The sequence below is a fragment of the Solanum tuberosum genome, unplaced genomic scaffold (genome assembly GCF_000226075.1).
Source record: "Solanum tuberosum cultivar DM 1-3 516 R44 unplaced genomic scaffold, SolTub_3.0 scf00661, whole genome shotgun sequence".
Taxonomy (NCBI): domain Eukaryota; kingdom Viridiplantae; phylum Streptophyta; class Magnoliopsida; order Solanales; family Solanaceae; genus Solanum; species Solanum tuberosum.
The window spans coordinates 95,433-107,807 of NW_006239581.1; the positions used below are offsets into that span (position 1 = coordinate 95,433).

A 12,375-nucleotide genomic window follows, 5' to 3' on the forward strand; every position below is an offset into this window, starting at 1 on the left:
AAGTTTCTTTCTATTAAAATAAAATTACAAAGAGAGTTGGCAAGCAAACAAAGAAAATACTAGTAAAAAAGAAAGAAGTATAAGAAAAGATTAAAATGGAAAGAGAAAAAGTAAGGAAATGAAACAAGTACAATATGGGCCCCACAATGTACAAATGGCAGCCAAAAAACGCCTCACACAACTAACACTATGTGCGCCTCACCCATAATAAAATTTTTCACTTTGAATCCCCAATTAGGAAAGCATACATAAATTGCATATGATGACTTTCCCAATAAAGGTAGACTCTTTCAAAGTTCAAATTACAAAATAAGCCATGCAAATATCTTTTGACCGTATCGAAAAATACTCCCTGAATTTAACACAATTTATTAATTTCATTCCTGAAGCATTGACAACCTTCAAATCATTCCTCTACATGACTAACTAAATTTAGATACACCCCTTATTTGCAACATGACATAGTAAGTGGTCTCAAACTCTTGTAGGAGCATGAGACTTTTAATAAAAAGTCAAGAGAAGTGTTGAAAAAACCTCATAAAATTGACGAGAATTTAGAGGTGTATTTCACTCATGTTGCAAAATCGAGGTTGTATTTAAGTTTGGCATAATACATATATTGGACCTTAAACTTGGCTTCAAATTTTAACTTTGACCTCCAACTTTCATAGTGCACAAACAAGCACTTTAACTATCCAATCTTTTAATAAATAAACACGCGTGTCTTACCTGGCAAAACGCGTGATGTGCACGCATTTTGCGCGAGTGAGAAGTAATTTTTGAGGCACACAACAGTGAAAAAAATGACTGAAATGACAACTCTACCCTTATTTAATTTTTATTTTTTTTTAGTTCTAGAATGGACGTGTAAAGTGTTTAATTAGTTGGCAGCCATTGAGTGGCTCGCTAATACACGTGGCAGCGTTTGCATTTCACGCGCTTGGCTCCAAAAATCGCGTGTTTATTTATTAAAAGATTGGATAGTTAAAGTGCTTGTTTGTGCACTATGAAAGTTGGAGGTCAAAGTTAAAATTTGAAGCCAAGTTTAAGGTCAAATATATGTATTATCCCTTTAAGTTAAGTTAGTCAAGTAAAAAATATTTTTAAGACTATCAATAGTTCGAGGATGAAACTAATAATCAATACTTTTCTCTATTTTATATATATAATAAAAGAATATTGACTATCTGCAGATTCTGCACTAGAAGTTAGAATAAGCCAAGTAATATAAAATGGGGAAACTCCAATTTCTATTTCATCAGAGAGATACAGCAAATCTTTCTCAAGATTCTCATGGAAAATATATATTATAACTTAAATTCTTTGATTAAATGTTCTCTAAACAATAGACTGCCCCGTGTATAGTGATGCCATGCAATTTACTAATTCAAGTTTCTGATTACATAATTTTCGTCAAATTAAAGAAACAGTCTTGAGATCTTGTCAACCTCACTTCCTTTTTACCATTTCCTCCCATTATGAATGATCTTAATCAGAAGTGAGATTCAAGATTTGAAATTTATGGATTCTTACACAGACTGTAAGATAGTACTATACGATAATAACTGGGGTCATAAGGAAATATTTGTAAATCTTTAGTGAATTCCTTAATAGGTAGGGATAAAAGCTATTGAATTCACCTGAACGCATACATTACATGTTAGATTCGCCAATTCGACTATAACACTTCACATTCTTTTGTCAAGCATCTATTCGGCGGAGGTTATATACATTCGAATGATGACATTATATCATGATTTTAGTCTTTAATATTCTTGAATAATGAATATACAAGGCTTATTAATCCAAGTAACTTATTTAACTATCACTACAGAATCCCACAACCAATGATTTCCCTTTAGCAATGAATTGCAGTCAAGTTCAGCAACATTCAATATTAAAAAAAAACGTCTCAAACATATTACGTATAAATGTTGATCATTGACATTGAACTCTAGATTATATATTCCAGTGCTAATACATGATACCTCATTGCCTTATATTATAGAAGTATATATAGATGTCATTTGAAAAACAAAAAAAACTCAGGCACTCAAATTCCCCACACAAATAGAAGCTAGAGAAGTTGCACAAAATGGTTTCCATGACTATTATTATAGAATTGCTAGTTTTGTTAACGTACCTCTTGGATACTAATGCATCGAACATTTCAACTGATGAGGCTGCTCTTTTAGCTTTCAAAGCTCATATAACTTCAGATCCAAATGGAATGTTGTCGAAAAACTGGACCAAAGGGACTCACGTTTGCAATTGGATAGGCATATCTTGCAGTATAAGGCATCAAAGAGTGACATCACTAGACCTCAACGGCCTCAGACTAAGAGGTTCAATTGCCACAGAAATTGGGAACCTCTCATTTCTTAGTTTCCTGGACATTGGCAACAACAGCATCCACAGCAAAATCCCTGATGAACTCGGCTATTTGAGGAGGCTAAAGTACTTGTCCTTGTCAATGAATAATCTCACAGGTCAAATTCCAGCAAGTCTAGGATTACTGAGAAGGCTCGAATCACTTGATCTTTCTGAAAATGATCTCCTTGGATCTGTTCCTTCATCTATCTTCAATGTCTCTTCTTTGAAGGTCATCAATTTGATTTATAATGCACTGTCTGGGACTTTGCCGAATGACATTTGCCATAATCTTCCGCGGCTGGAGGGATTACAAATAGCAAGAAATCAACTCTCTGGCCAACTACCAAGCAACTTAAACAAATGCAAAGAGCTTACATACTTGTCCTTGTCATATAACCAGTTCACAGGTAAAAATACTGAACCAATTTCTTTTTCTGCTACTTTTGGTTCATATTGACAATAAAGATTGCAACAATTTTTAGTGAAAACAATGATAAGCTGTTGAGAGGTATAACTTATTGTAACGTCTATTACAGGAAACTTGCCTAGAGACATGTGGAACTTGACAAAACTTCAACATCTATTTCTTGGATGGAATAACATAACAGGTACTTATAATGTTCTAGTTTAACTGAATCTGCCTACAACTGCATTTATTGCTGGACTTCTCACCTCGTAGCACTAGAGATCTTTGACATTTCCTAACTTGCTCTTCAAGTCATTTATATGAAATTAGTATTTGCATTTCAAAGGGTAGTAGCAGAAAATGTTAGTATAGCTCTTTGTTCTTCATTTTCAAACAACAACAGCAACTACTCCATAGGTTCAATGCTAGTTTGTGATGTGAATCCTCATTATCCATGTTGATCCATTTAGTCCCATCTTCAAGAGGACGTTAAAACAGATTGCGAGGATTGCTGAACTATTTAAAAGGCATACAACTAACAGTTTTCTGTTATTTATAGTAACTTATTGACTGTAAAGCTGTTATACAGTATTGGACATTTCAGTGTAGTAACCACACAATTCGTCATATATTTTACAGGACATATACCAAGTGAAATTGATAACCTATCAGCAATTCGAAGATTAAGTCTACGACGGAACAATTTGGTGGGAAGTCTTCCACCATCTATTGGAAATTTGTCAAATCTAGAGATGATAGACCTAGGTGACAACAGTCTATATGGTGGCATTCCTCAGGAGTTTGAACATCTTGTAAATTTGAAAGAAGTGTATCTTGGTCCAAACAGATTATCGGGTGAAGTTCCAAGGCGTATGTACAACATTTCTGGACTAAAAAAGATTTCATTTGTAGCAAATACGCTTTCAGGAACACTTCCCCCAAACATAGGCCATACTCTTCCAAATCTTGAAGGCCTTTACCTTGGGGAAAACCAGTTCACCGGGCTGATTCCTACCTCCATTGTGAATTCCACCAAGCTTATCCAGCTTGATTTTGGTCGCAATCTGTTTAGTGGACCTGTACCTATGAATCTTGGAAAGCTACAACAGCTTCAATTCATCAACTTGCAAGTAAACCAATTGACGAATGATCAATCTACAGGCGAGTTAAGTTTCCTGACTTCATTATCTAATTGCAAGTATTTGAAAACCGTTCAAATAGGAGGTAATCAATTTAATGGAAGTCTTCCAAAATCTCTAGGTTCAGGAAACTGGTCCTTTTCCCTTGAATATTTCATTGCCATTCAAAGTGGTATCACAGGAAAAATTCCAACTAACATCAGTAACTTTAGGAACTTGGAGTGGTTAACATTGGGAGACAATAAGCTTATAGGATCTATTCCTCCAGATTTGGGGAACTTGAGGAATTTGAAAAGATTTAGCCTGGAGAAAAACAATTTAGATGGTATTATACCAACTAGCTTGTGTAACATGGAAAACTTGTACCAAATTATCTTGGGGAAAAATCAACTTTCTGGTGAATTACCAAGTTGTTTTGGGAATCTTTCTTCTTTAAGAGAATTCTACTTAGATTCCAATACACTAATTTCCCATATTCCATCAACTTTTTGGAGGAACAGAGATATTTCAATTCTCACTTTGTCCTCCAATTTGCTGAATGGGTCTCTTGCAGTAGAAATGGGGAATTTAAGGAGTTTGCGGATATTACATTTACATGGTAATCAGTTCTCTGGTCAGATTCCTAGCACAATTGGCCAACTACAAAATTTGGTTAGCCTTTCATTGTCAAAGAATATGTTAGATGGTTCCATACCTGAACTATTTGAAGATTTGGTTTCATTGGAACACTTGGATCTATCTAGCAACAATCTATCAGGCATGATCCCCAAGTCCTTGAGGAATCTTGAACATCTCATTTATTTCAATGTCTCGTTCAATGGGCTCATGGGTGAAATTCCAGATGAGGCCATTCGTAAATTTTACAGCTGAATCATTCATCGGTAACCCTGCATTATGTGGATCATCACGCTTCCATGTGATGCAATGCAGAGCCACAAGTCTTGAAAGAAAAAGAAAGAGTAGAGTCTTAACTTCTGTTCTTGCATCAGTTTCCTCAGGAGTTGTAGTCACAACCATTTTCATCATTTGGTTTCTGAAATGCCGAAAAAGGGGTACGGAACTTCCTCTAGTTGATACATTTGGTCAGGTACATAAGAGGATTTCGTACTATGATATTTCTCAAGGGACAAACAACTTTGATGAAGCAAACTTGATTGGAAGGGGTAGCCTTGGTTTGGTGTACAAAGGGACACTAGCAGATGGAATGGTTGTGGCAATAAAGGTATTCAATACAGAACTGCAACACGCATTTAGGAGTTTTGAAGTGGAGTGTCAAGTTTTACGTAGCATTCGACACAGAAACCTTGTTAAGGTGATAAGTAGTTGTGCCAATTTTGATTATAAAGTGTTGGTGCTAGAGTACATGCCCAATGAAAACCTCGAATGTTGGCTTCACTCTACTGACAAATTATTGGATTTAACTCAAAGACTAAAGGTGATGATTGATGTGGCTTCTGCTGTGGAGTATTTACATGGAGGTCATTTGTTTGTAGCCGTCCATTGTGATTTGAAACCAAGTAACATACTTTTGGATGGAGATATGGTGGCAAAAGTGAGTGACTTTGGGATATCCAAACTTCTAACAGCTGAGACGCTAATAGCACATACCAAGACTTTGGGTACTATCGGCTACATGGCACCAGGTAAATGTTATTATCATGTTCATTTGAAGATTTTAAATGACGTTAATTATTTTCACTAATGATTGCGTGATTTTTTTGCAGAGTATGGATCAGAAGGCAAAGTATCAACCATGGGAGATGTTTATAGCTTTGGTATTTTGTTAATAGAGACTTTTACAAGAAAGAGCCCCGTGGATGATCTATTCGTTGGAGACTTCACCTTGAAAAGATGGATATGCCAATCATTACCAAACCGAGTGGTGGATGTAGTGGACATTAATCTATTTTCACTGGACGAAGAAAATCTTACTTCTAAAGAGAGATGCTTCAAATCAATCATGGAATTAGCTCTTGAATGCACAAACGATTTGCCTGAAGAGAGAATTTGCATGGAAGATATTACTCTGCGACTCAAGAAGATCCTAACTCAATTTCTGCAAAATGTTGTAACAAACTAAATGGTAGTGCTGAAATCTATAGTGGAACTGTCACATCTTTTCTTCACACGCACAAATAGTTGGACTAGTACGTAGAACTTCAACAGATTTAAGGATAGCCCCACCCCTCTATCCTTCTCCATTTAAATACTAGGATTTTTCTATGTGGTAGGGTTCGAACCGTGATGTGCACCTACCTACCATACAAAAAATTTGAATGCTTAAAGAGATCTTGTTAACTGATTACCCAGAAAAAATGATCACTAGATTGGAGACTGAAACTATTTGCCTCACAATACACAAGATAATTTGCAATTTCATTCACACTAGCATTTCTATGAAATATTAGCTGATAGAAGCAGTATTAATACACAAAATACTTACAGTATTAATCCCATTCTCTCCTGCAGCATTTGGCAAAAAGACACATGGGCCGGGCGCCCGGGCCACGACAATATGATCATCTCCCTCCTCAGTATGAAGGTGATCTGTTGTAAACTTGTTACTAGTCACTAGAGCCAAGATGATATTTTTGGTGATTGGAAGGCTAAAATGACTTTGTAACAAAAAATCCCTAAAATCTAAACCATAATTATACAGAGGATTGCTGTGATTTGAAAGCATCGAACCAGAGAACCGTAATGGTCAACCTAGTTTCCCTCTACTCTCGAATTCCATGGACATTTCTCTAGAAATTCTCGCATTTTCCTAGAACCAAACAGTCCCTATTCAACACAGATTTTCTTACAAGATGCTGCTAATCTTACGAATTTGCTACAGATTTATGCAGCAGAGCTTCAATAAGATGAAAGAAGCTGTCAATGTATCCCAAGAAACAGAGATATGAACACTCAAATTATATAATACGTGAATATGCCCCGTAACTTAGCTTTCTGGACATCTATATTCTTCAACTTTGAAGGAAGGTGTACTAATAACTGCTTAAATTTGTATAAAACTAAATAGTAAAGATGCATGTTTTATGTGACATAATATATGCAAAACGTGATATAAAACAGAAAATTATCATGTAGAATATTACTACATAGGAAAAATATGTTTATTTATTAAAAGGCGTACATATCGATTGATGTCAAATTAAATAACATATTTATATATTATGTCAACTCATTGGGTTTGGTGGTGGTGAGTAAGACGGGAAGGAGAATTAAGGTGGGGGCATGGCAATTTAACGGATCCAAGGTAAATATGACATAAAAGATGGATGATAAAAATATGTTGAAAATTCTAGTGTTGAGTAAATATAACTTTTTTTTTAGAGTATCAAGACAAATCTAATCTTTTTAGTTCTTATATTGTATTAATTATGGGTGGAGTTGGGATAAATAATAGGAGGAATCTGTTTGAGGGATTCCAGAGTGCTCCATCGTGGAGCTTATAGCGGCTAAATCTTATTTTTGATAGATCACTATTGAATTGCATCAAATTCTTAATTCGAACTTTATATAAAGAAATTTAAATAAATCAATAACCAATTTTAAAATAATTATTGAATAAAAAGATATTATTAAACAAATCATAAACTTTAAAATTCAAGTTGTATAAAATTTTCTTTAACAAAAGTTTTCTATATATTACAAAATTTCTATACTCTCTTAGAATTGGTTTTAGGCTTCTAGTATTCTACTCTTCGACAATTCTAAGTTTGCATCACTAGTCCCACCGTCCCTATTGTCATGGGATATAATAAGTTTGCAAAATTGAATTGACGATGAATCTTGAAAAGTGTCTTATGTAAAAAAGAATTTTAAAAAATCGTATTATTTCTAATGAGTTTATAATTATAAAATGCACGAAAATTAAAGATGAAATTCAGTCGAATGCAATTGTGATGATACACTATTAGAAACAAATGATTTTTCTATCACGAATCAATATAAATTATGTTATAAAATATAATTATTTCATTCATTTTCTATTGAACCATCTCATTGGAAAACACACGATAAATTTTTTGTTGAAATACTAGATAACTTTCTATTTTTTTCCATACAAGAATTTTTTTTTTTTAGATAAGGCACAAGTACCCCTAGACTATGATTGAAATCATAGAGGCACACCTAAATTAAACTATGGTCCTATTATCCCCTCAAATCCATTTTTTTGTAATTTTGTACACCTTTTTGACTTATGTGGCATCCAAACATCTCCCATGTGCCTCAACTATGTGGAATCACGGAGTGTGTAAGCCAAAAGGTGTATAAAATTACAAAAAAAAAAAAAAAAATGAGTTCAAAGAGGTAAATAGGACCTTAGTTTAGTTAAGGTGTATCTCAGAGACTTCGGTCAAAGTCTAGGGATACTTATGCCTTATACCTTTTTTTTTTCACAGATTCAATTAAAATATAAGTTTCCGAATAAAGGTAGAGACTCCTTCAAAGTGTAACATAATCCAATGCAGATTTCTTTTGACTTTTTTTATTTTTTATATATAAACAATACTTATTGACTATCTGCAGATTCTGCAAGAAGTTAGAATAAGTCTAGTAACATAAAATTGGGTAACTTCAATTTCTGTTTCATCAACAGAGAGATGCAGCAAATCTTTCTCAAGATTCTCATGGATAATATATATATTTATAACTTAAACTATTTGATTAAATGTTCTCTGAAGAATAGAGTGCATACAAAACTAACTTATATATACTCGCAAAAGTATCTTTGAATGATTCTGCCTCGTGTACACTGTGTAACATAATCCAATGCAGATTTCTTTTGACTTTTTTTATTTTTTATATATAAACAATACTTATTGACTATCTGCAGATTCTGCAAGAAGTTAGAATAAGTCTAGTAACATAAAATTGGGTAACTTCAATTTCTGTTTCATCAACAGAGAGATGCAGCAAATCTTTCTCAAGATTCTCATGGATAATATATATATTTATAACTTAAACTATTTGATTAAATGTTCTCTGAAGAATAGAGTGCATACAAAACTAACTTATATATACTCGCAAAAGTATCTTTGAATGATTCTGCCTCGTGTACACTGATGCCATGCAATTTACTAATTCAAGTTTCTAATCATTACATATTTTTTGTCAAATTAAGAAACAGTCTTGGGTCAAGTCAAACTGACTCCCTTTTTACCGTTTCCTTCCGTTACGAATGTCCTTAATAATTCATGAGAAAAGCAAGAATCTCACTTAATCAGCACAAATTCAAGTTAACGAATTCTTAATACATATAAAAGATTTAGACAAAAGCTATTAGATTCACGTGAATCATACACTACATGTTAGATTCGCCGATTTGACATTCTTTGGTCAAACATCTATTCGGTGGAGGTTATATACATTTGAATGATGACATTATACTATAGCCTAAAACTACAACAGTTTAGTCGTGATTTGATTTTATTCTTTTCTTGAATCATGAATATACAAGGCATATAAATCCAAGTAAATTATATTTAATTATCACTACAGAATTCCACAACCAATGGTTTCCCTTGAGCAATGAATTGCAGTCAAGTTCACCAACATACAAAAAAAAAAAAAAAGAGAATGTTTCAAACATATTACGTATATATTAGAAGTATACACAGTATATATAGATGGCATTTGAAAAAGAAAAACTCAGATACTTCCTAATTCCCTACACAAATATATAGCTGCTAAAGAAGTTGCACAAAATGGTTTCCAGGACTATAATTATAGCATTCCTAGTTTTGTTAATGTACCTCTCAGTTACGAATGCATCGAACATTTCAACTGATGAGGCTTCTCTTTTAGCTTTCAAAGCACAGATAACTTCAGACCCCAATGGAATATTGTCAAAAAACTGGACAAAAGGAACTCACATTTGCAATTGGATAGGCATATCTTGCAGTAAAAAGCATCAAAGAGTGACATCATTAGTCCTCACAAGCTTTGGATTTAGAGGTTCAATAGCAATAGAAATTGGGAACCTCTCCTTCCTTAACAAGTTGGATGTTGGAAACAACAGTTTCCACGGCCAAATCCCCGATGAAATCGGGAGTCTGAGGCGTTTAAACTTCTTGTCTTTGCAAATGAATAATCTCACTGGTCAAATCCCAGAAAGCCTTGGATTTCTCACAAGGCTTCAACTTCTTGATCTTTCTGAAAATGATCTATTTGGAAATGTTCCATTTTCCATTTCCAATGTGTCTTCCTTAAAGATCATTGATTTGGGATTTAATCGGATTAGTGGGAATCTCCCAAGGGGATTTTGTACTAGGCTTCCAAATCTGCAAGGTTTATTTCTCTCAAAAAATCAATTAGCAGGCCAAATCCCAAGTGGGCTGAATCAATGCACACAACTTATTTACCTTTCCTTGTCATATAATCAGCTCACAGGTAATTAGTAATGTTAATTCAATTCTTGGACTATATATACTTGATTCAGAATCATTTAATCCTTCTACAATGTTCTGAGGCTATCTGATTGTGTTCATATATGTATTAACAGGAAGTTTGCCAAGAGACATGTGGAATTTGACAAAGCTTCGAGAATTATATCTTGGATGGAATAGCATAACAGGTATCTTGGTTCTAAGTCTAATAATTTCTAGTTAATTAGAAATTGTAGCAGTAGCAAAAAATGTTCATATAGCTCTTTGTTATTGATTTTCAAACAACAATGACTACTACTACATTGGCTCAATGCTAGTTTGTGTCAACTTTATGAATCCTCATTATCTGCATTAATCCATTTAGTCCCCATCTCAGTCCAAGGTTCAATAATTTAAGTTTTCTAACATTAAAATTTCTATATATTTTCTGTTAACATACAAATATCTGACAAGATTAAAAGCATCCTAGCAAACATTGAGTAAGTTGGAGGTACCAACATGATTAAGCTTTAATATCAACTAGTTGGTATCACCTTTATGGATCTTACTATTCCATTTTGCTCTACTTTTCGCTGAGTCAAAATGGATTCTAACATATAGTTGGTCTTTCTTTCAACTTCCTCCCATGTGATTTTAGATCTACCTTGTTCCTTTTTTAAGCAAATCCAATCACCATATATAGTTTCATACCTGCAGACCAGTGCATCTAGAGATCTATGTAAGACTTAACTATCTCAGAGCTACTTAACCAATTGCTAACCATGGTAGTTTCTAATGTCTCATCTCAAGTGACTCACACATCCATCTTAATATAGATAATTGACTGACGATTTTAAGTTTCCTTTCTTCAGTTACCATATAAGAAGAGAGGAAAAGAGAATAGCAGAAGTAAATGAATAGTTCTCATGTTGCCAATATTTAAAATTTAAATGCCCTAATTAACAGAAAACCTTTCCTAGGCTTGTTATTGTTCGTCTTCAAGAGGACGTTGAAACAGAATACAAGGATTGCCGAACTATCCGTGATTCTAATTCTCTTACACAATATTGTACGTTTTAGGGTTGTAACCACACAATTTAATATATATTTTACAGGACATATCCCAAGTGAAATTGATAACCTATCAGCAATTCGAAGATTAAGTCTACCACGGAACAATTTGGTGGGAATTCTTCCACCATGTATGGGAAATTTGTCAAATGTAGAGGTGATAGACCTAGGTCAGAACAGTCTACATGGTGGCATTCCCCTAGAATTTAAACATCTTGTAAATTTGAAAGGATTGTTTCTTGGTCAAAACAGATTATCGGGTGAAGTTCCACAGCCTATGTACAACATTTCTGGACTAGAAATGATTTCATTTGTAGGAAATGGGCTCTCGGGAACACTTCCCTCAAACATAGGCCATACCCTTCCAAATCTTGTCGGCCTCTATTTTGGGAACAACCAATTTACCGGGCAGATTCCTACTTCCATTGTGAATTCCACCAAGCTTATCCAGCTTGATTTTGGTCGCAATCTGTTTAGTGGACCTGTACCTATGAATCTTGGAAAGCTACAACAGCTTCAATTCATCAGCTTGCAATTTAATCAATTGACGAATGATCCATCTACGGACAAGTTAAGTTTTCTTACATCATTATCTAATTGCAAGTATTTGAAGACAGTTCAAATAGGAGGTAACCAATTTAATGGAAGTCTTCCAAAGTCGTTAGGATCAGGCAACTGGTCCTTTTCCCTTGAATATTTCATTGCCACTGATAGTGGTATCACAGGAAAAATACCAACTAACATCAGTAACTTTAGGAACCTGGAGTGGTTAAGCTTGGGAGAGAATAAGCTTATAGGTTCTATTCCTCCAGATTTGGGGAACTTGAAGAATTTGCAAAAGTTTTACCTGCAGATAAACAATTTAGATGGAATTATACCAACTAGCTTGTGTAACATGGAAAGCTTGTACCAAGTTATCTTGGGCAAAAATCAACTTTCTGGGGAATTACCAAGTTGCTTTGGAAATATTTCTTCTTTAAGAGAACTCTACTTAGATTCCAATGCACTA

General features: G+C 34.2%; 1 protein-coding gene across 1 annotated transcript; it reads left to right on the top strand.

The window, feature by feature from the left end:
- The first annotated feature begins 2,095 nt into the window (after positions 1-2,095).
- Positions 2,096-6,824, top strand: LOC107058827 (probable LRR receptor-like serine/threonine-protein kinase At3g47570). Its single transcript, XM_015305003.1, has 7 exons — positions 2,096-2,780; positions 2,910-2,981; positions 3,419-4,771; positions 4,917-5,561; positions 5,643-5,986; positions 6,388-6,470; positions 6,758-6,824. Exons 1-7 carry the CDS (start codon positions 2,096-2,098, stop codon positions 6,822-6,824), a joined length of 3,249 nt encoding a protein of 1,082 aa, XP_015160489.1.
- Positions 6,825-12,375: the final 5,551 nt, after the last annotated feature.

Bases quoted from the DNA above. Each gene is read 5' to 3' on its own strand.
- LOC107058827 (XM_015305003.1), top strand. From the start codon at position 2,096: ATGGTTTCCATGACTATTATTATAGAATTGCTAGTTTTGTTAACGTAC. The intron at 2,982-3,418 runs GTACTTATAATG...TATATTTTACAG, and splicing joins TGGATGGAATAACATAACAG to GACATATACCAAGTGAAATT. The intron at 4,772-4,916 runs GTAAATTTTACA...CAGTTTCCTCAG, and splicing joins AATTCCAGATGAGGCCATTC to GAGTTGTAGTCACAACCATT.